Source organism: Vitis vinifera, chromosome 2 (assembly GCF_030704535.1).
Source record: "Vitis vinifera cultivar Pinot Noir 40024 chromosome 2, ASM3070453v1".
NCBI classification, from domain to species: Eukaryota; Viridiplantae; Streptophyta; class Magnoliopsida; order Vitales; family Vitaceae; genus Vitis; species Vitis vinifera.
Window position 1 is genome coordinate 19,180,400 of NC_081806.1, and position 25,399 is coordinate 19,205,798.

The 25,399-nt window shown below is 35.0% G+C and overlaps 1 protein-coding gene and 1 pseudogene across 1 annotated transcript; one reads left to right on the forward strand and one right to left on the reverse strand.

Annotated features, from left to right (window-relative positions):
- Nucleotides 1–25,399, reverse strand: part of LOC100245972 (uncharacterized) — a 65,535-nt pseudogene that overhangs the window by 28,270 nt on the left and 11,866 nt on the right.
- LOC132253253 (L10-interacting MYB domain-containing protein-like) lies at nucleotides 17,763–20,777 on the forward strand. The gene is made up of 3 exons (XM_059734978.1): nucleotides 17,763–18,067; nucleotides 19,612–19,938; nucleotides 20,023–20,777. The coding sequence occupies exons 2-3, from the start codon at nucleotides 19,612–19,614 to the stop codon at nucleotides 20,635–20,637; spliced, it is 942 nt and encodes a 313-aa protein (XP_059590961.1). The 5' UTR covers nucleotides 17,763–18,067; the 3' UTR covers nucleotides 20,638–20,777.

Genomic DNA, 25,399 nt, shown 5'->3' on the forward strand with positions numbered 1-25,399 from the left:
GGATAGAAAAATCTCAAACATCCTCCACCCACATATCCTTAGAACATGCTAAGGAAAATAACGACGGAAAAGAGTCCTGTAACGGACCAATCCCACACCACTTGTCCTTCCAAAATTTGACCCTTTGACCATTACCCGCCTCAAAGGAGATTTTACTACTCACAAGCCCCCACTCCTTTCCTTATAGCTTTCCAAACACCTACACCAAACCCTTACCTCCCTAAAGCACCAACCCCCTTCTTCTTCCCCATACTTCCCACTAATAACACACTTCCAAAGGACCTCTTGTTCAATAGCATAGCGCCAACTCCACTTGATCAGAAGAGCCTCATTGAGAGTGGAAAGACTCTTCACTCCCAAGCTCCCTTTCCTCTTGTCAAGGCAAACTATATCCCACCGCATTAGATGTGTTTTCCGCTCAAGAGCCCCACCACCCCAAAGAAAGTTCCTCTGAATCTACTCCAATCTCAATCTAACGGGCCTTGAAATGCACTACAAGGACATAAAGTAAATAGGCAAACTAGACAAGGTGCTTGAAATAAGAGTAATCCTCCCTCCTTTGGATATGTATTGTCTTTTCCTCATGGCTCATTTTCTTCGAAACCTCTTCCACGCCACCCCAAACCGCTACAGACTTAAAAGGGGCACCAAGTCAGAGTCCCAGATAAGAGGATGGAAGCCCACCCTCCTTACAACCCATCTCAAGAGCCAACTCCTCAATATCATTCACCTCTCCCACTGGAATTAACTCACTCTTCTCCAAATTTATTTTCAGCCCGGAAATAGCCTCAAACCACATTAGCAATCAGCTTAGATACGTCATCTGCTCCTCAGAGGCTTCACAAAATACTAAGGTGTCATCCGCAAACAGCAAATGGGAAATATTCACCCCTTCTCCACCCTTACCCCTCACTTGGCAGCCCTTTAAGAGGCCCTTATTGACTACTCTTTTTATCAAACAGTTGAGTGCCTCCATAGCTACAACAAATAAGTAGGGTGATAGGGGATTCCCTTGTCTTAAGCCTCTAAAGCTCTGAAAGAAACCAACTGAAGTGTCGTTGAACAAAACAATGCACCTTTTCATCCACCTAATCCACTTTTCACCAAAACCCATCTTATGCAAAACCGAAAGCAAAAAAGTCCAGTTCACATGATCATAAGTTTTCTCTATATCAAGCTTGCACAAAATGCCACAATAGTTATTTTTCAAAATAGAATCGATGGCCTCATTAGCAATAAGAGAAGCATCCAAAATTTGTCTACCCTCCACAAAAGCAATTTGAGCCTCTAAGATCACTTTTCCAACCACCTTTTTGAGTCTATTGGCCAACACCTTAGCCAACCATTTATACAAACCACCCACCAAACTGATTGATCTAAAATCCCTTAAATCCTTCGTTCCCCTTCCCTTTCTTTGGGATTAACACTAGAAAGGTTGCATTCAAGCTCTTCACAAAAAACTTCCATTCTCGTGAAACTCCCTAAAGAAAATGCACAAAATTAGGAAAGAATAAATAATGTCCAGCTAAAATCCCTAATTTACAGGGTTGACTAAACAACATAAATACAAAAATGTATACAACAACTATCATATCCCTCAAATCTCAGTTAATTGAACCAAATCTTTAATTTCTCAACACTCCCCTCAAGCTAGTTTAAAAATATCTTCCATAGTCAGCTTCCCAACTAAACTTTCAAATTGCTTCCCATGTAGTCCCTCTGTCAGTATATTAGCAATTTGTTCAGTTGTTGGAATGTATGTCATGCAAATCAAGTCATTGTAAAGCTTTCTTTGATAAAGTGCTTATCCACTTCTACATGCTTAGTCATGTCATGAAGAACTGGATTGTGTGATATTGAGATAGTTGCTTTATTATCACAGTAAGCTTTCATGGGAGATGGACTAGGAATCTTCCATATTTTTAAAAGGCTCAAGGTGCACCAAGGCACAAAGTCCTCCTAGAGCCTAAGGTGCAAGGTGCAACTAAGGCGCAGACTTAAGTGAAGTGAGGCACACCCTAGTTTATATATGTTAATGCTTCTTCTTTTTCTTCTCTTCTTCCTCTACTCAATGGCTTCTTCTTCTTCTTTTGCACGCATGAGACAAGGAACCCTAATATGGGCTGAGCCTTTTTTTTATCAAATTTTTGTTGGGTCAAAACTGGTTAGGCCATTTTTTCTTAAGCCTTAATCTAAGCTGGACCTTTTTTTAAATATATATATATATATATATATATATATATATATTGGGTCAAAACCCCATTCTAGGTTGGGCCCTTTTTTTATTTTATTTTTATTTATTTTTATTTTGTTGGGGCAAAATGCAACATTTTGGGCTATAGATGTTTTAAAGGGAAAAAGGGCCAAAATGATGTTGTTTTGGCTTCTTTTTCTTTAAAATATGTTACAGCTCAAAACATTGCGTTTTGACCTAATTTTTTTTTTTTAGAAAAAAAAAAAAAAACCCAGATTAGGGCTCTCTACTCCGCCTCTGCGACTCGTTTAAGGTTTGTGGAGGAAAAAAAAACAAAAGAAAAAGAAGAAGGAGGGAGAAGAAAAAACATACCTTTTTTAGGCTTTGCGCCTAGCCGAAGAAGAGCGCCTTGCGCACCTAAGCCGCACCTCCTTCAATAGGCATTGCCTGGAGTAAGGTGAGGCACTGATAGTTTCAGGAGCGCCTGAAACATGCCTTTCACAACTATGGAATCTTTAACTCTTCATCTATCCTTTTGATCCACATTACTTCACAAATCCCTACCTCCAACAAAGGTACAATCACTTATGTTGATTTTTTATCCATAATATTTCCTACATCAGTATAGACTTCAACTTGTAAGTGGCCACATTTTCTAAATAATAACCCTCTTCCTGGTGTCCTTTTCAAGTATCTTAAAATCCTGTAAACAACGTCAAAATGTTTTGGTCCTGGAGAGTGCATAAACTGGCTCACCATGCTAACTGCAAAGGCTATGTCTAGGCGTGTAGGAGACAGGTAAATTAACCTTCCAACTAGTCTTTGGTATTGTTCTATATTTTTCACATCCTTAGGTTTGGCAGTGTGTAACTTCAAGTTAGGCTCAATGGGCGTTTCAGCTACTTTACAACCAAGCAAGCCTGTCTCACCAAGTAAATCAAGTACATATTTCCTATGATTAACAAAGATACCTTTCTTAGATCGCGCAAACTCCTTTCCAAGGAAATATTTCAACATACCCAAGTCCTTGATCTCAAAGTCTTTTGCAAGTCTCTTCTTTAGCCTTTCCAATTCGTCAATATCATCATCTGTTAGAATTATCTCATCAACATAAACAATTAGAATTTCAACTTTTCCATCCTTTGAGTATTTATAGAACAAAGTATGATCTATCTGACTTTGCTGAAAACCATAACTGGTCATAGTTTTTCTAAAGCATTCAAATCAAGCTCTCGGGGACTGCTTAAGCCCATACAAGGACTTTCTTAATCTGTAGACTTTGTCACTCCCATGTTTCTCCTCAAAGCCTAGTGGTAAACTCATAAACACTTCTTCTTCCAAATTGCCATTGAGAAAGGCATTTTTTACATCCAGCTGGTACAAGGTGCAACTGGAGTTAACTACTAAGGAAAATAAACTCTAATAGAGTTTATTTTTGCAACAAGAGCAAATGTTTCCTGATAGTCAATCCCATAAGTCTATGTAAAGCCTTTCGCCATAAGTCTTGCCTTGTACCTTTCTATACTTCCATTAGAATTGCACTTTACGGTTGTGGACCCGCATTTTTAATGATGTCGTTCCCACTCGATCGGCGAGACTCGCTTTTCGTTTATTTAGGTGAAAAATATGATTTTTAGAAAAGACTTGGAGTCGTCACTTACTTTTATTTATTTTTAAAGGGGAAAACAAGTAAGAATAAAACCCCTAAATGGACTCCTGATTTTTTTGGAAAAGCTGTCTGCAAAAAACCTGAGTTTGGGTTCGGGGATCAGGTTACTTATTGGGAAGGTACGGTAAAGACCGTAGCACCCCTCTAAGCCCCTAAAAAAATGGGTCTCTACTAAATAAGGTGAACCAGACATGACAATTAACTAGAAGATCAATGGATACCAAAATGATCATAATTCAAAAATAAGTCATGATGATGAAATGATAAACGAAGTGGGAATGAGAGTGTACCTTAGTAGTAGGTAATAAAGCGCTATCATGAAAATAAGATTAGTGTACAATGACAAGTGTAAAAAAAATCTCATACAAAACCAAATCAAAATCCAACAAAATGGAGAGCACAACTTACTTGAATTATTTTCGAAAAGAATGTTATGAATGTCGGGCCCCCACCAAAGCCCAATTAATATTTGCTATGAATTAATTCTCATAAATTCCATCATTTTGGAATTATGAAAGCTTATTCACTTTAAAAAAAAAAAATTTGAAAAAAGGAATTTTCAAAATTAAATTTGAAATTTCGGAAGTGTGAATTTTATTTTAAAAAAAAGTGAGTTTGAAAATTTTGGAAGTCTCTTTGAGAATGGTATTTCAAAATAAATAAATAAAAAATAATAATTTAAAATAAAATTAAATAATAAAAAAATAAATAAATAAATTTGGAATTTTGGAAAATGGGAATTTTGAGAATGGAATTTTGAAAAATTAAATTAAAAAAATTGAAAATTTGGAAGGATTATTTTTGAAAAATGAAATTTCGGAAAATTAAATTTTAAAAATTGTAAATTTGGAAAATTGGGACTTCTAGAATGGAATTTCGGAAAATTAAACTAAAAAAAAAAAATGAAATTTTGGAAAATTATTTCGAAAATAGAAATTTTTGGAAAATTGGAATTTTTGAAAATCGAAACGTGAAGATCAAAGTTTTGAAAATTATATTTTTTTTTTTTATGTATGAGAATAAAAATAAAAATAATAAATAAACAGATGGTACGTAGTTGGTGGGAATGGAGGCCAATCTTCACTATTTTCCAATAGCCTCCGAAAATTGAATTTGACAAAGGATAACCAAAGTGATAAACCGAAACCTTAGATCTTACAAGCACTGAAACTTTAATAACATTTAATCTTAAGATAAACTTAATCAAGTACTAAATATTATGTGACCTTTAAAATAGTACAAACGATACGTATCAACTAATATTGACGATTTGGAGTCATAAATTTAATCGACTAACTAAACAAATGAATAATAAAAAAAACAAACACATAAATAAAATTAATCAAAAACTAAAATGAACTATTTTTTAAGCACAAAATGACAACATGGGGATAGATTAAACTAATAGCCTACAATTTGAAAGCACATAATTAATAGAAAAATGGAATTAAAAAAAATCTTAACATAAACTAAACAATATGAAACCAATCGAATTAATTAAAACTCTAAAGAATATCAACTAAACCAGGATCAATCAAAACTAAAATAATTCTTTTTCTTTATTTATTTTAAAACATGAATATATCAACGCGAAATGGAATAAATTAACCAACTTAAATTCTAAAATTAATAAACTAAAAGAATGAATCATGAATTAAATTTAACAAACTTTAGATATGAAAAGATGTGACATGGAATCAATTGAACTAATAAACTGAATTTTAATAACATCTAAACTAAAAGATAAATTAAAATTAAACTAAAAGAAATTATGAATTTCCTAATTGAGAACCAAAATAGTGCCAATCAAAATTCTAAATTTTTAACCATTATCACAAATTATCCAAACTCTAAAAAAATTATGACTTTTCCATTATCAACAAAATTGCTCAAACCAATACTTGGAAATAATAATAATAATAATAATAATAATAATAAGTAAATAAATAAAAAAATCTAATTTGTCGAACTAAGAAAATAAATTGTAACTACATTAAACATAAATCATAATTTTCAAGCAAGAATGATAAATCACTAATAATTAATTTAGTTAGCTAAGAAAAATTAAAAATTAACATCTAAGCTAAATATGAATTTACAATAAAATTTTAAAATGCATAGGTCGAATGGGAATAACACAAAACTAACTTTAACAAATTAAAAACATGAATACATTAACATTGGGAATGAGTACCTAAATATATATAAAATTCTGAAATAATTATGAATGGCATTGAATAGTCATGAATCAAAATTCAAACAGGAAGAATTAATTTACCTTTCTCAAAGATGCGTGGGCTACTCTCCAACAAAAGTGACAGTACGATTTATTTATTTATTTATTTATTTATTTATTTTAAAGTCAATTCTATGATGCATGTTGTGATAGTTATGGATCAATCAAGACTAAAAAAACTAATAGTTTAAGGAACAAAAATGAATTAATATGGATATTCCAAGTTAATAACAAATAATTTTATGAAGTGCACACACCGAGTAATCTAAATTAATAATAATAATAAAATAAAATAAAATAAAAAACCTCAAAAATCTTAAATTAAACAAAAATTAATAGAAACAAATTTAATGGCTTGCCAACATACATATATTCACATAAGATTAATTAAACTAGAAAATAAAAAATAAAAAGAACTTAAAATACATAACGGGAATAATACAAAACCAAATTTAACAATTTAAAAACATGAATATATTGGTATTGGAAATAAATAACTAGATAAATAAAATTCTGACATAAATTGAGTTGAATAGTCATGAATCCAAATGAAAATAGGAAAAATCAATTTACCTTGGTCAAAGACGCGTGGGCTACTTTTGTTAGTGACAGTATGATTTTTTTAAAATCAATTCCACCTGGTGTGGTGGATACCATGCACTCTTTAGAATCAGCAAGAGAAATTGGGTGTGTGATGCTCTCAAGAGTCTGGTGCGTGCGTTCCCTTTTCAGAAATGATGATGGTGCTCCTTCCAATACCGAAAATGCAAGATGGAGAGGATCTTCTCCCTTTCTTGGGGAACGGTGCAACCAGCCGATGGTTCGTCTCTTAAAGACGTGAATTTCCCCTGGATTATGTGGTAGATGATGCGGCCTGTGTATGCGTTCACTTGCAGGTGTGGCTGCGACTTTCGGGCCCCAGAATGATGCGGCTAGCCTTCCTTAATCCGGTGATCAGAAAAAAAAAATCTCTCTTTCCTAGCAGCCCGCTCCCCCCTCTTTTTTCTTTCTTTTTTCTTTTTTTCTTTTTCTGTTCTCTCTGTTTTTTTTCAAACCTCTCCCACTTCCTTACTTCCCTCAAACTCTTCAGTCCCCCTTTTATCCTCTCTTGAGAAACTCTTCCTTCTCTCTAGAAAATGGCCCCCGCCTCCTTTTTCATGCAGACTCCTCGAAAACCTCCTTTTGCAGCTGATCATTTTCTTCCTCTTCAAGACTTCCCTTCTCTGCATTTTCCTGTACCCCCTCTTCGAAACTCCCCCTCACCTTTTTTCAAGCTCTTCTTCGTTCCATGCAGCCTGCTGACCCTTCCCTTTTTTTTCAAACCCTACTCCACCATTTTATTTTACATATTTTTTATGTGGCTGCCCAACTCCCATACCCTTCCATTTGCTTATTATTATTATTATTATTATTATTATTATTATTATTATTATTCCCTTTTTTTTTTAGTTAATAAAATGAGAAAATAAAAAAATAAAGATAAAGATAAATAAAGATAAATAAATAAATAAAAATGAAGCTAAAATAAGATGAATAACATAATGATAAAGAGAACATACAATAAATGAATACTAATAATAATAATAATGATAATGATACTAACAATAATAATAATACTAATAATAACAATAATAATACTAATAATACTAGTAATAATAATAATAATAATAATAATAATAATAATAATAATATAAGATCCCCAATCACCTGCAATTTTTTTTTTTTTTTTTGAGAATAAATAAGTAGATGGATAAGTGAATAAAGCAAGAAAAATAAATAAGTGCCCAATGGACGTAACAATAATCTAAACATTAAACTGTAACACAGATAAAAATATAAAATAAAAATAGACAAGATATCAAATTGACACAATCACAATAATTGAAAATTCATCCCAAGCAATCAAAAAATATAAAAAATAAAAAAATCAAGCCAAATACTCGTCTAATCTTAAAATAAATCAATCAAGAAGTTAGTCTTAAAGAATTAAGCCTAAAGAAAACATCTAAGTGACCCAGGTAACCTAAGTGGAGAGTGTCAAGGTGAATTAGGTTGAAATTAAATTAAGGAGGTGTCTAAGTGATTAAAAAAAATGTGCTAAGTGACCTAGGAGTGGACCTAATGGGCCAAGTGCAAAAGTGGGCCTAAGATGCCGCCCAATGGGTCATCAGAGAATTATCATAAAGTATCAAATGGACACATAATAGAACATTTGCTAGTAAGACAAAATAGAGGGTCTACAACGGTAAACACCCATTTGCAACCCACTATCTTTTACTCTCTTGAAAAATTTGCAATTTCCCATGTACCACTTCTTCTAATAGCATTCATCTCTTCCATAACTACCAATTTCCAATTCAGATCACCAAGGGCTTCCTGTATATTTCTTGGAACAAACAAGCGAGAGATCTTAGAGATAAAGGCCCTATGATTTTTTGACAGTTTTGTATGAGATAGATATTTGGCAATAGGATCCATAGTGCAAGAACGGGTTCCTTTTCTAATTGCTATGGGCACATCTAGCTCTAAAGTATTAGAAGGAATAGATGAAGAAATAGGAGGATTTAGAGTACTTGAAATATTTAGATGACCATCTCCCATAGTTTTTTATTGATCCTATGTTGGTATGATAGTTGGGTCTTGTGCTTGATGATGAAGTTTCCTTCAAGTATAAACCTGAAACTCAAAATTCAAATGATTTACATTCATTTGTAGTACTTCTCCCCCTATTTGTGAAACATCTATACTAGGCAAGGACAAGCAAGGATTTTCTATATCTGGAACATTTAATTCCTTAGTCTGAGTTTCTAAATTATTAGGATAAGAATACTTTGGTAAAATAGTATTCAGTATAGGGACAAAAATATCCAAAAATTATCTTCTACTCCTTAATTCTCCTCCCGAATTTTTTTTTTTTATGAAAGTAAGGTTGATTTTCTAAAAAAGAAACATCAATACTAATATGGAATTTTCTGGTTTGTGGATTATAACACTTGTATCCTTTATTTGTTTGGAGCAGAGCCCACAAAAATACATTTTTCAGCTCTAGGGTCAAGTTTAGATTGAAGTTTACTGGGTATGTGAACAAAAATAGTACAATCGAAGACCTTTAGAGGTAAATCAAAGTATATTCGTGTTTTAGGGGAAAAAAATTTAAACACCCGAGAGGTGTCATGTACTTTAAAACATGAGTCGGCGTCCTGTTAATCAAATAGCAAGTGGTTAAAACAACATCACCTGATAAATATTTTGGAACATTCATATAAAACATTATGGCACGTGCTACTTCGAGTAAATGTTTGTTTTTACACTTAGCAATGTCATTTTGTTGAGGGGTATCTCGCCATGGTGATTGATGCTGAATTCCTTTTTCTTTCAAAAAATTTCTCAAGAGCTCATTAAAATATTCTGATCCATTATCAAATGAAGAATACATATTTATCTTTGAAATTGGTTTTCAACCATAGTGTAAAAATCTTTAAATAATTTCTCAACTGAGCCAAACTCTTTCTCACCATGACTTTGCCAAACACTTCTTTGTTCCATATTTTCAAATCAGCCTTTAAAGCTTTCAACTTTGCTACTAGAACAAACCTACAAGAGCCACTGAAAATAAACCCCTTCCACCAACTCTTTAGCAATTCCGCAAACTCCTCCTTCTTCAGCCACATATTTTCAAAGTGGAAAGAAACAAACCCCCTCCTTACCCCTCCTCCATCCAACAAAATAGGAAAATGATTTGACACTGATCTAGGTAAGACACTCTACACCATCCCACTAAAGTGACACTCCCGGTCTCCAGAAACTAAAGAAAGGTCCAATCTTGACTTGGACATACTATTCAATCCACCACTTCAAGTGAGAGAGCCCTTTTGTAAGGTCACATGAACATGATCAAGTATTTTAATTTCTCCTAACCAAGTAGGTTCAATTGTCAATTTGTCTAAATGACCTTCACATCTTTAGACTTTTCATATATATAGGAACTATACAACAAGATTTCACAGCATTTCCACTAATTACAATAGATATTTTCTCCCAATCCCTTAGCTATACACACTACTCCTATATGGAAAACCCAACTGTACAAAATAAAGATAATAAAGACCTATCGCATATAGAGAAAAATAGGGATTGATGCGGGCAGATCAAGAAGCAACAATTTGTCAATAATGAACTGATGACGGTGTTGGGTAAGAGCCTTTGTAAACACATCAGCAGTCTGAAGAACGGTGGAAATGTGAGGAAGAGTAATCACACCCTCATCAAAAGTTTCACGTATGGAATGACAATCTACCTCAATATGCTTGGTCCACTCATGAAATACGGGGTTAGCAGCAATCTGAATAGCACTCGTGTTGTCAGCATGAAGCGGAGTAGGCTAGAGCTAAGGAAAACCAAGTTCGGCTAACAACCCATGAAGCCATACAATCTTAGAGCAAGTAGAGGACATAGCATGATACTCGGACTCTGTAAAGGATTTTGAAACGTGAGCCTGCTTCTTGTTCTTCCAAGAGATAAGAGCATTTCCAAGAAACATGCACCACCCTATGACAGAATGACGAGTGTCTGCACAACTTGCCTAATTAGCATCACTATGACTGGCCAGCAAAAGAGAAGAACCAATCGGAAAGAACAATCCACATCAAGAAGTCCCCTAGAGATGGCGAATGATTCGTCGAACAGTAGCAAGATGAGGGTGCCGAGGCGCCTGCATAAACTGACTAACCTATTGGACAGTAAAGGAAATATCAGGTCTTATAATCGTCAAATAGTTTAAGCTCCCAACCAATCACTGGTAAGATGAGGGATCAGAAAGTAGTTCCCCTTCCTCTCGTTGCAATTTCAAATTCACCTCCAAAGGTGTAAGAACCGAATTTCCATCCTGAAGACCAGCCAAAGTAATCACCTCCTGTGTATACTTGTGTTGATGTAGATATGTACCTTATAGTGTGGTTTGAACCTCAAGGCCGAGGAAATACTACATACGGCCAAGATCTTTCATATGAAAGGAAGTTGTGAGGTGTCGTTGTAACTGCTCAATCAACTGGGAGTCCGTTCCTGTAATCACGATATCATCCACATAAACCAAAAGCACAACAATCCCGATAGCAGTCTTGCAGGGAAAGAGAGATGAATCAAAATTGTTTTAAAAAAATGCAAATCAAGAAGAGTGAAACGAAACTTATCAAACAAAGCACGCGGTGCCTGCTTTAAGCCATACAGAGACTGTTTCAAGTGACAAACATCTGAAGATGGTGTAGAAAACAGACCTTGGGGAGGAGTCATATAGATGTCCTCCTTGAGATCCCAATGTAGAAAAGCATTTTTAACATCCATCTGTAAGAAAGCCCAGCCTTCAGAGGCAGCAATGGCCAGGATAGTCCGTACCGTAGTCATCTTAGCAACAGGTGCAAAAGTTTCCGCATAATCCACACCATACTCCTATCGATTTCCAAAGGCCACTAGGCGAGCCTTATACCTCTCTAAGGATCCATCAAATCAATACTTAACATAATAGACCCATTTACACCCAATAGGTTTCACACCAAGAGGACAAGACACAATATCCCAATTGTGATTGTCTTGTAGTGCCTAAAGTCCTTCTTGCATAGCTCATTTATCCAGAGGTCGAGTAATCTACTAGACCGTTGAGGTTCAATGTCCACTAGATCAAGTGGGGAATCGGTGGCGGGAAGGGGCGTTGTTGGGCGTGGCCAACGTCGCTGGTATACAAAGCCTAGCTTAAAGCATTCAACAACATGGGACACATCATCAAAATTGGGAAGCATGGCAAGATCAGATTGCAAAATAAGGTGAGACTGAAAGAAATATTGATTCTCAAAGAAAATCACATTTCAGGATACACGAAGTTTGTTAGTGTTGGAAAACCGAAACTGATATGGAAAGAAATAACTTTGTAAAGCTGTAAATTAGCTATTAGTTGTCAATCTTTGTATTTTTAGGAAAGTAATTGTTAGGAGTTATTCTTTCCTTTTAATCAGTGATTTAGTTTCTTGATTTGAAGGATTTGTATATGCTGTAACCTCTATAAAAGAATAATCTCAATGAAAAAAATTTATTCCCGTGAAACCCTATTCTTCAAGTTGGTATCAGAGTTAGCAATTTGCTTGCCGAAATCCTCCTTCTTCCTCTCTTTCAATCCCTGTTCTCTCTGAAACCATGTCGGATATTTCAAACGAGTCCACTATTGTTCCTCAACCTTCTTTGAACAATCCCATCATCACTGATTCTTCAAAAATCAGTCCTACCACCTCGGAATCTCACTCTATTCAAATCACCACGATTCACTTGAATAGTGACAACTTTCTAAGATGGTCTCAATCAGTTCGGATGTACATCAGAGGACGTGGAAAGATGGGCTACTTGACGGGTGAAAAGAAGGCTCCTGCAGTGGATGATCCGAACTATGCTATATGGGATGCTGAGAATTCCATGGTAATGACATGACTTGTGAATTCTATGGAAGAAGACATTAGCTCTAATTACATGTGCTATCCAACAACACAAGAGCTTTGGGAGAATGTAAATCAGATGTATTCTGATTTAGGGAATCAATTACAGATCTTTGAATTAACCCTCAAACTCGGTGAGATACGACAAAGTGAGGACAACGTCACAAAGTACTTAAACTCCTTGAACCGGATCTGGCAAGACCTTGACCTCTTCAACACCTATGAGTGGAAATCTACCGAGAATGGACGTCATCATAAGAAGACCATGGAAGACAATCGAATCTTCAAATTCTTGGCTGGCCTTAATGTCAAGTTTGATGAGGTAAGGGGGAGAATCATTGGAATACAACCCCTGCCTTCAATTGGTGAAGTTTTTTCAGAAGTTAGAAGAGAAGAGAGTCGGAGGAATGTGATGCTGGGCAAGAAGGGACTTGGAGTTGCTATTGAAGGTTCAGCCTTGGTTACCACGGGTGGAAGCTATAATAAAGTTGCTGCATTTCAGCGCAAATCAGATGAAAGACTAGGGGTTTGGTGTGATTTTTGCAACAAACCTCGCCATACTCGTGAGAACTGTTGGAAAATCCATGGGAAACCTACAAATTGGAAAGGAAAAACAGGTGACAAACCAGGCCGAGCCATTATTCCTACTACTAATGAGGCTAAGACCAGCCCCTTCACCATTGAGCAAATGGAGCATCTTCTTGCACTACTAAAATCCAACTTGACATCCGGTACTTCTAGTGTTTCTTTGGCACACAGGTAATGAATTATATGCTCTATCTTGTCGTTTTAAATCTACTCCATGGATAATCGATTCTAGAGCATCCGACCACATGACCAATTCCTCAAACATGTTTGAATCCTATTCACCGTGTCCTGGAAATAAAAAGGTTCGGATAGCTGATGGTAATTTCTCACCTATTGTAGGAAAAGGTCTAATAAAAATCTCTGAGGGAATAGATCTTAAATATGTTCTCCATGTTCCTAAACTTACTTGTAATCTCTTGTTTGTTAGCAAATTATCTAGAGATTCTAATTGTTGTGTTATCTTCTATGAATCCTATTGTATTTTTCAAGACCGGAGCTCGGGGAAGACGATTGGCAGTGCTAGGATGATCAATGGTCTCTATTATTTCGAGGATAATTTACCTAATAATAAAATTTCTCAAGGACTAAGTAGTATTAGTTCTCTTTTTGTTCGTGATCAAATAATGGTTTGGCATTGCAGATTAGGTCATCCTAGTTTTTCTTATTTAAAACATTTATTTCCAGTGTTATTTCAAAAGGTTGATCCTTTATCATTTCAATGTGAAAGTTGTTTATTGGCAAAGAGCCAACGTAAAACTTACATTCCAAAACCCTACTATGCATCAAAACCATTTTATCTTTTTCACAATGATGTTTAAGGACCTTCAAAAGTAACCACAATTTTAGGAAAAAAATGGTTTGTGACCTTTATAGATGACCATACATGTCTTTGTTGGGTATATTTAATGAAGGAAAAATCTGAAGTCAAAAGGATTTTTAAAGAATTTTACAAAATGATTGAAAACCAACTTCAAACAAAAATCAGTATTTTGAGATCTAATAATGGGACTGAGTACTTTAATAAAGTTTTGGAAACCATTTCAAACGAGAAAGGAATTTTATATCAATCCTCATGTTCCGATACCCCTGAACATAATGGAATAGCTGAACGTAAAAATAAACTCTTGTTAGAAGTAGCACGGGCTATGATGTTTTACATGAATATTCCAAAATACTTATGGGAGGATGCCATACTAACTGCTTCATATCTAATCAACAGGATGCCTACAAAAATTTTGCAGTATAGCACTCCTTTGAAGTGCTTGAAAAAGGTATTTCCAGAATCTCGAATTAATTCTGAGTTACCCTTGAAAATATTTGGTTGCACTGCATATGTACACATTCCAAAAAGGTTAAGATCTAAATTAGACCCAAGAGTAGAAAAATGTGTTTTTGTAAGATATATTCCAAATAAAAAGGGTTACAAATGTTTTAATCCCCTTACAAAACATTTTTACACAACTATGGATGTTTCTTTTATGGAAAATGTCACATATTTTACCAAAAATTTACTTCAAGGGGAGAAATTAGTAGAACCAAATTTTTAAGAGATTGTTGAACCTTTGCCTAATGTAATTCTTGATATCTCTCTTGAAAAAGAAAATAAGGAAACTAAGCCTACTGAATCCGAATATGAAATTGGTCTGTCAGAAAAAGAAATACTACAAATGAAAAAAAAATAAAAACAATCTTAAGCCTGTGGTTTATTCAAGGAAAAAAATCCCTGGAAGAAGTAAAGACCAGCCGATCATCCCAACACATGGTCAACCAAAAGCCCTAGGAAATGGCTCTCTAAATGTCTCAGGTAACCCTCCTTCTATTCCTACTCCTATACATACTTCTTCTTCTTCTATTACTGATCTAAGTTTACCATCACACTTTGGTCCAAGTCCAGAAATATCTGCACCCGAACCTGGTTTAGGATTAGCCTCAGTTGTTCCTGCACAGGACCTTGACCTTGATCTCCCTATTGCTCTTAGAAAGGGAACCCGAGCCTGCACTAAACATCCCACTACCAAATATATCTCCTACAGTAACCTTTCTGACAACTATAGAGCATTCACTACAAATATTTCAAAACTTGTGATACCTAGAAATATTTAAGAAGCACTACATGAATCGAGTTGGAAATTGGCAGTGTTTGAGGAAATGAATGCCTTAAAAAAGAATGGCCCTTGGGAGGTTGTAGATTTACCAAGGGAAAAAAAAGTTGTAGGGTGCAAATGGGCGTTTACAATAAAGAGTAAAGCATACGGAAGTGTTGAAAGATACAAAGCTAGACTTGTGGCAAAGGGTTTTACTCAAACCTATGGGATAGACTACTAAGAGACTTTCGCCCTCGTAGCTAAAATAAACTCGATTAGAGTTTTGTTGTCCCTTGCAGTAAATTCCAATTGACCCTTACACCAATTGGATGTTAAAAATGTCTTTTTTAATGGAGACCTAGAGGAGGAAGTGTTCATGAGTCCTCCACTAGGTTTTGAAGAAAGTTTTGGAGTTGGGAAAGTGTGCAAATTGAAGAAGTCCTTATACGGACTTAAGCAGTCGCCTAGAGCTTGGTTTGAGCGTTTTGGCAAAGTAATAAAGCATTATGGATATACTCAAAGTCAAGTTGATCACACGATGTTCTACAAACATTCAAATGAAGGTAAAGTAGTCATCTTAATTGTGTATGTTGACGATATTGTGTTAACTGGGGATGATTGCAATGAACTAGAGAAACTGAACGGGAAACTTGCTGAGGAATTTGAGATTAAGGACTTGGAGGCATTAAAATACTTTCTTGGGATGGAGTTTGCTAGGTCCAAAGAAGGTATCTTTGTAAATCAACTGAAGTATGTTCTTGATCTTCTTAATGAGACAGGTATGTTAGGATGTAAGCCTGTTGAAACACCAATAGAGCCGAATATAAAACTGCAACCTACAAAAGCCAAAAATGTGAAGGACCGGGATCGTTATCAGAGGTTTGTTGGGAGATTGATTTACCTATCCCATAGCATTCTCAGTGAGTATGGTTAGTCAGTTTATGCATGCGCCTGGACCAGAGCATTTTGAAATTGTTTATATGATTCTAAGGTATCTAAAAGGGACACCAGGTAGAGGTCTTCTGTTTAAGTCACGAGGACACCTACAAATTGAAACCTACACCGATGTAGATTGGGCTAGAAGCATAGTGGATCGAAGATCCACCTCTGGGTATTGTTCATTTGTAGGTGGCAACTTGGTTACATGGCGAAGTAAAAAACAGAACATAGTTGCTAGAAGCAGTGCTGTGGTTGAGTTTAGAGCTATAGCTCATGGTATTTGTGAGATTATGTGGATAAGAAGATTACTAGAAGAGTTAAAGATGACAGGTTCTTCTCCTATGAAGTTGTATTGTGACAACAAGGCAACAATTTCAGTAGCTCACAATCCGATTCTCCATGACTGCACCAAACATGTGGAAGTGGACAAGCATTTCATTAAAGAGAAGATAGACAACGGATTGGTTTGTATGACCTATATCCCTACTGAGGAACAAATGGTTGATGTCTTCACCAAAGGACTACACAAGAGGCAATTCGATTTTCTATTTGGCAAGCTGGCTATGAAAGATATCTTTAAGCCAGCTTGAGGGGGAGTGTTGGAAAACCGAAACTGATATGGAAAGAAATAACTTTGTAAAGCTGTAAATTAGCTATTAGTTGTCAATCTTTGTATTTTTAGGAAAGTAATTGTTAGGAGTTATTCTTTCCCTTTAATCAATGATTTAGTTTCCTGATTTGAAGGATTTGTATATGTCGTAAACTCTATAAAAGAACAATCTCAATGAAAGAAAATTATTCCCGTGAAACCCTATTCTTCAAGTGTTAGCAATAGCATCATAACAAACAAAACCTTTCTAAGCATTACTATACCCCATAAAAGCACATCATGTAGATTGAGCAATAAGTTTGTGACGTTCAGTGGGTGGGAGATGGACAAAACAAACACACCCAAAAGTATGAAGGGATTGATACTCAAGATGATTACCAAACAAGCGGAGATAAGGAGATTCATACTACAAGGTCTGTATAGGCAAGCAATTAATCAAGTAGATAGCAGTAGACAAGGCTTCAACTCAAAATTTAGATGGAACAGAGGATTCAATTAACAAAGTATAAACAACATCCAAGAGATGTCGATTCTTGAACTCAACCACCCCATTTTGGTATGGGGTGTAGGGGCAAGAGCATTGAGAAAGGATCCTCTTCTACTATAAGTAGTTCTGAAAATTGTGAGACATATACTCTTCCCCTAAATCAAAACGCAAGACCTTAATACAAGCTGAAAATTGCGTTTCAATTAGAGCAACAAAGGTTTGAAACACAGAGAACACATCTACCTTAGATCGAAGAAAGTAGAACCAGGTGATATGACTATAATCATCAATGAAAGTTACAAAATACTTGTACTGAGCATGAGAAATAACCGGACTAACACCCCAAACATCATAATGAATTATCTCAAAGCATTTTGTAGCACAACTGCCATGCATAGGAAAAGGTAAGGTCTTGTTTTTGCCAAGTTTACAAGTAGCACAATCGAGACACAAATTAAGAGATGAAAACTGATCTTTAGGGCCTGTTTGTTTAGTGTTTTCAAGAACTGTTTTCTGTTCTTGAAAACAAAAAACACCAAAAACTTGTTTGGTTGAAAGAGTCATTTTTGTTTTTGTTGTTCCCCGTGTTCTCAAAATGGCACTATTTAGAGAACAACAAAATGTTGTTTTCCCCGTTTTTGTACTGTTTATAGAACAAAATTAAAGAACAAAAAACACATCTGTTCTCCGTGTTTTTCTTTTTCTTCCCGTTCTCATCTCTCTCCAGCACAGTCGTGGCGCCTCTTCTCCAGCACAGTCGCGACATCTCCAGCAAGAAACAAAGGTAATTTCCACAGATGTTGAAGTTATTTTTTATAGATCTAATAAAATAGGTTTTTTTTGGCAATATTTGTTGAGGAAAATGTTAGATCTGATAAAGAGATATCAGTTATGTTATTCGAATTTTTTTTTTATCACCTGCTGTTAGTTTCTTTTTTTCTCGTTTATATATTCCTGTTTGGATGCTGAGAAAACTAGGAAACGAGAAGGAATATAGAATGAGATCTGAGATTTTTTTGATCACCTGTTAGTTTTTTTTTTTTTCGTTTATATTTTCCTGTTTGGATGCTGAGAAAACTAGGAAACGAGAATGAAAATAAGCCCAAAAATTCCTGATTTTTTCCCGTTTTGATTTTTGTTGAGTTGTTCTGTTAAAAAAAAACAAAAACCTTACTTAAAGACATGGAAATCAAACGGGAAAATCCAAGCTTGAGTCTTGACGGGTGAAATACCTCAAGGAAAATGGAAAAAATAAAGAGAATCAGAAGAGGATGAGGTGTTGAATCACCAAGAACCTTTTCTCTCTGTAAATCTGCTCTTCCTCTCTCTCATCCAGACTCCAAAGCCCGGTTAACCTCTATTCTTTGGGCCTGTTTGGATGCTGCACTAAACAAACAGACCTTAAGAGTTGGGGGTTGAATGCAGCGTGAAGCAACATACCCTCCACGTGTTTGAACTTTGAACCTGCCCTTTATAAATTCCAAATTCCCACACCTCACCAAACATCCTTCATAATCCATTTTCCCTATTTTTTGTTGCTTGTTTGTATACTTGTCTGATTTAGAAATGCTATGGCGCCCAAGCAAAGCTACTTCTTCCCACTTTCCGATTTCATGAAAGCAAAAATAATTAAAAAATTATAATAAAGTAAAAAATAAAATCAAAATTATTAAATTATTTTCTATATACTACTTCAAACTTATTTTTATTTTTTCATATGATTATATAATTTAAAATATATAAATTTTAATTAATTTTAATTGTATATTTTTGTAGTAAATCAAACATTAAAAAATTAATTTTTTAACATTATTGAAATCAAAATTATTGAAATCAAACTTTTTAAAATATTAAATTATTTTGATGTCTTATTTATTTTATTTAGATTAGTTATAAATATTAAATTAATTCTTTTTAAATTTTTTTATCTCATCTTAATAGAATATACTATAATTTTTAATAAAATTAAATATTAAATCAATAAAAAATAATAAAAATGATTTTATCATGTTTGATTTATTTTAAAAAAATATAAAAAATATTTTAATTTTAAAATTAATCAAATATAAAATTAATCAAACTTACTTTTCTTTCTTTTTTTTTCCCCCAATTTTTGTTTCAAATTTTATAAAAACTAAAAAAAAAAAGTCTTTAAAATCTAATTAATATCAAATCTAATTTTATTTTTATTTATTTTTCTTTCATATTTTTATACACTACACTATACGTCAACAATCTTAATTCTCATTTAAACATAGCCTTAAGTTCTATTGGTGGTTTTAAAAGCTGTCTCCTCATAGAGTTCTTATTTGTGATGGGATTGTACAGATGACAACTGAGATAACAGATGTTGAGGATGCAGGAACATGGAGAGGTAATATAGAGAAAATCTTTATTGACATCATGGTAAATGAAGTTAATAAAGGTAACATGGATAGTGGTACATTTAGTACCAACACATGGAGAAGGATCTTACTTGAGGTCAATAGTCAAGGGAAAAGAAATTTCAACTTGAAGCAGCTTAAACAAAAGTTTAATAGACTACGTGCAATGCACCGTGAGTTCTCTGATCTTTTAAAGCATACTGGATTTGGTTGGGATGCTGAAACTAACACAGTGCATGCTCTAGAGGAAACCTGGCAAAATTACATTCGGGTAAAAATAACTTTTAAACTAATTACTTTTTAATTTAAATATTTGGTAAACACTAAGAGTGAATTTTTTTTTTCCTTCTATTAGGCACACCCAAATGCAAAAAGATTCCGCTCAAAGGGATGCCCAAACTACAACTTGTTGGGATTGATCTTTAATCCATCAACAGCAACCGGTGCCCTCCACTACTCTTCCACCCAAGATCCACCAAACACTGATGATGAAGATGAGATGGATGACAATTTGGAACATGGTGGAGTGCATGTGGATGTAGATACTGAGATCCCTGATGATCCTCCACAACCAGAAATGGCAGGAGGAGTGACCACCCGTTCTGGAAAGCGTGTAACTGATTCTCTATTAGAGCGTAAAGGTAAGAAAGAATCCAGATTAAGTCAAATGGGAGATGCTTTGAAAGCTTGGGTTGAGGCATCAAAGGCTAGAACAGAAACATCTCGAGCTAGAACTGAGGCATTATTGGCTAGAGTGGACAGATATAAGAGTGGAACTAGTAGTGAAGCTACTAGTGGAGGTACCACTGATTTTAGCATAACAAGGTGTATGGCAGCCTTACAAACCATTGAACTGTTAGATAATGACAAATATTTAAAAGCTGTTGAGAAATTCACAGTGCCGGAGTGGAGAGAGATATTTATGAATATGCCTGATGAGAGGAAAATGGCATGGCTTAATAGACTTTAAATGTGAATGTTTGGATGCATAACTATTATGATGACATTGTAATATGTACTATTTATCTTTTGGTTAGAATCTTTTACCATGCTCTTTAGTTTGTCATTGTATGGATGTTATTTATGGTTATGAAACTTATATTATAACTACTTTAATATTCATTTCGTGCTATTTTATATTGTGAGTTCATTTGTTTTATGTAGTAACCAATGGATGATAATAACACAAGCAGTGGTGAACTATATGACTCAACTTCATCTTCTGAAGAGGGTGATGATTTAGATGAAATTTTTATTGCTCACATTATGAATGAGTATGAGGAAATATTTTTATGCAAGACACCTCAAAGGACATCAATGTTAAGTGGTGCACAATTTGTAAGAGATATGATAGAAGGTCATCCTCAGACATGCTATGAACTATTTCGGATGGATAAAGAAACATTTATGAACCTTTGTGATCATCTTAAGAGACATGAAAACTTACAGGATACACGATTTGTCACAGTTGAAGAGGCAATGGCTATGTTCTTACTAATCGTAGGACATAATGTGAGAATGAGGGTTGTAGCAGACCGTTTTCAACACTCCACAGAGACTGTCGCTCGACACTTTAAAGAAGTTAGACGTGCATTATGTCGACTTGGCAAAATTCTCATATGTCCTAACAATATGACCAATGAGGTGTCTTCATATGTTGCTAGTAATCCTAAATATTTTCCATGGTTTAAGGTAAGAGTTTATAAAAAAATATTTATAAATGTGAATTTCATGACGATTATTTAATTTATTTCCTTAATAATAATAAATGTTTGTTGTTGTAGGACTGTATTGGTGCAATTGATGGCACTCATATTAGTGCATGGGTCCCAGCTGATAGACAAACCAGTTTTAGAGGTAGAAAAACAGTTATAACACAAAATGTTATGTGTGCATGTAATTTTGACATGATGTTTACATTTGTTTATGCTGGTTGGGAAGGAACAGCAAACGATGCACGTGTCTTTTTAGATGCATTGACTAGACCAGAAGTCAATTTTCCTTGGCCAAGTGAAGGAAAATATTATGTAGTTGATTCTGGTTATCCTTGTATATCTGGATTTTTGCCACCATATCGAGGTGAGCGATATCATTTACAAGAATATCGGGGTAGACGTAATCAACCTATCAGGTATAAAGAACTTTTTAATTATAGACATTCATCTCTTCGAAATATTATTGAAAGATGTTTTGGTGTTTTAAAGACCCGATTTCCAATATTAAAGATGATGCCTTGTTATAAGCCAAGTAGGCAACCATCAATTGTTGTTGCATGTTGTACCCTTCATAATTGGATTCGTCTATCAACTCGAAATGATCAATTGTTTAGAGAATATGAGGTAGAAGACCTTTCAATCGAATGTGAAGAAGAGAGCACAAGTAGCAGAAACCATTCAATTGATTTATCAGATGAGAGTGCAGCAGCTATGGCAGCTTGTAGAGATCAAATTGCTGAAGTGATGTGGGCAAATTATATTAATGTCAATCCATGACTTGTCTTATTTTTAATTTTAAATATTTGTCAACACTTTAGTGTTATGTTAGAATTTATATATATTTGCTAACTTAACTAGTTCTCATTAGTGTTATGTGATGTTTGTTTTAATTTCTAATGATTAAATATTGCTTATAAATTTAATTTATAATTGTAAAAGTAGGATGGACAAAAGACCCATGTGAAATACATACATCATATTTTATTTTATTTTTAATAATTTATCAACTTATATAAAAAATTTAAAATTAAATAATTTTTTAAATTTAAATGAAATGTGTATTTAAAAATATTTATAAATTTATAATATAAAGTTACTTGAAGAAAATATTTTATTAATTGAAAAAGAAAAAAAAACATCTTTCAAACATGTTTTTTTATTAACTAAGCCAAATATGTTTTTTTTGTTTTTGAGAACAAAAACTGTTTTTCAAAATTCAGTTCCCAAACACAATTTTTTTTCTAAAAACACCAAAAACTGTTCTTAAAAACTGTTCTCAAAAACTGTTTTCCAGAACAGTTTTTAAAAACAGCAACCAAACAGGCCCTTATTCCCCAAATGACCATGTTTCATTAGATGTGTCAATACTACAGAATTTGGATGGCCCAATCTTTTATGTCATACCTCACTTTTATTTGCTACTATAATACAAGCCAAAGACATTAAACTAGGAATATAAAAATGTAGAGGAAATAAACGTCCCACTTTAGGCCCCTTCGCTATCACCGTCCCGGACACCTAATCCTGCACAATACAACCACCATGAGAAAAATGAACATCACAGTTAGTATCCACCAATTGGCCAACATAAATCAAGTTTGTAGACAACCCCGATGACACAAAAACATCATTGAAACCATGGCCAAGAGTGCCAACAGCAGTAATAGGAAGTACTGCTATTGGCAACCTGAATGTGTTGGGCACCTTCATACTTGTGAATACCATGTAACATATATTCGTTGCCAGTCATATGATTTGAGGCTCCCGAATCTACAAACCAAGAAGGTGTGAGCTGGAAACTCTTACCTTGAAGTTCGAAAGAAAGAAAGCTGACATAATCATTTGTTCCACCATCTCGGGTGTGAGTCCAGGTTGATTAATGCCAGCTGGCCCAGTTGAAGTGGATGCAACATTCTGTGAAAGATCTAAAGCCACTGGTGGGATCTGAACATCCGTATGAAATGCCTGTGCCTATTTGTTTTCGGGTCGTATTTGGCATTCCTTAATGATATGGCCATCTTTCCTGCAATAGTTGCAGAATTTCTTGCTGCAATTCCGTGCAATATGCCCATATTCCTTGCAGCTGTAGCATTGAATTTTTGTCTGGTTTCTTCCTCTTCCCTGAGCGGCATAGGCCACGTTAACCACCTCGGAATGAATCCTAGCTTGAGTCATTCCAAGTTGAGAGGACAGCCGCTACTCCTCTCTTAACAATTCACCAAGACAGACATCCAATGAGGAGACAGGATCATGGTTTAGCAAACCTGCCCGTGTAGTCTCAAATTCTGATCTCAACTTCATCAGAAATTGATCTCTCTGACTCTCAGCATGAACATCCTGAAGTGCACTTAGTGCTGCTTGAGGAATCTTGGCATGAACAATGCTCGAATACTCGCTCCATAAATTCAAAAATCCACCATAAAATTGGTCAATGGACAGATTTCCTTGGCTGTAGTTAGCGATCTCCAATTCCAACTGGAACCTTCGAGCATTGTTGTCTTGATTGTAGATAGGCCTCAAATACTCCCACATCTCTTTAGCAATGGTGAAGCAACGAAGGTTATTCACCATGTGAGGCTCAATAGATCCCAAAAGCCAAGAAACAATTCTTGCGTCCTTGTTGTCCCATTGAGCAAGATCTGTTCCGCCGGCAGGAGCTTCGCTCTTGCCATCTATATGGCTCCACAACTCTTTCCCTTTCACTAAATTCCTAAATTGGAACTCCAATGCCAAGTAATTTTTTCCACTAAAACGCACAATAGTGTTTTCTCCTAACATCATGCAAAAGTATTAACTTCTAATGGACAGAAACTCCATAAACGAATTCAGGCAATCCGCAACACACTAAATTACCCTCTGCAGATCAAAAGGAAACCCAGAAAACTCTCAAGAACCTCCAGAAATCCTCCAAGAGAACACACCACCGAGACCCACAAATTGACTAAAAAACCAAAGGGCCCGAAGGGCTAAACCAAGAGATTACGAGAGATTGAGACAGCAAAGAGTTCTGGTTCAGAAAGTAGCTTTGATACCATGTCAATTTGTCTGAATGGCCTTCACATCTTTAGACCTTTCGTATATATAAGAACTATACAACAAGATTTAATAGCGTTTCCGCTAATTACAATAGAGATTTTCTCCCAATACCCTAGCTGTACATGCTACTCCTATATGGAAAACCCAACTGTACAAAATATAGATAATGAAGACTTGCCGCATATAGAGAAAATAGGGCTTAAAGACCTGCCGCAAGCCTCAATGGGCTTGGGCTCAAGCTGCGGCACTTAAAGACCTGCCGCAAGCCTAATTGGCCTTGGGCACAAGCTGCAGCAAACCTAACTAATAGGTTGCCACACATCCTATTAACATCAACCACACCCACCAAGAGTACTATCCACATCCACTTATCTTGAGATCCATAGTTCCTGTAATGATTCCCTTTCCCTTTTCTATTTTCTTTCATCAAGCCCTTGTTTTGAAGGGCTGATTATCATCACCCATCCTAACAAATAAAAAATACTCTTAGAAGTAAAAAAATTAAAAAATTCTGGTTATAATTCTACTTGCCTCACAGCATTAAGTTTCCAGCATCAAAGTATTTAAGCTCCAAACTAGAGGCAACCAGACTGTTTACATGCCGGTTTGTCTCTCTCAACCAATTATCTTCCAGATCTAACTTTACTTATATGAGCTCTTGAAATGCTGACATAAGGACTGACGTCTCATGTAACCAATCAGAATGGTGTCAAAAGGTAATTACATCACATGTTAACATAAAAGAATGGAGATGGAATGCAAAGGAGTTTGACATGAAAAACACACTCCACATGTTCAATTTAATGTGTAGTGATCCTTAACAGTGTAACATACGAAAAGAAACACTAAGAAAGCCAATCTACTAAAAGAAACAAGGCATGAGCTTTCTCATCCAGATGCAGCTATTATCAATCTTACAAACATGATTTCCAGGTGTTTAAGCATTGTTTCAATGATGCAAATGTCATTTATTCCTTACTG

What these genes read in the sequence shown, in the direction of transcription:
- LOC132253253 (XM_059734978.1), top strand. Translation starts at nt 19,612, where the DNA reads ATGACAACTGAGATAACAGATGTTGAGGATGCAGGAACATGGAGAGGT. An exon ending in CCTGGCAAAATTACATTCGG is followed by an intron (nt 19,939 to 20,022) that starts GTAAAAATAACT and finishes TCCTTCTATTAG; the next exon opens with GCACACCCAAATGCAAAAAG.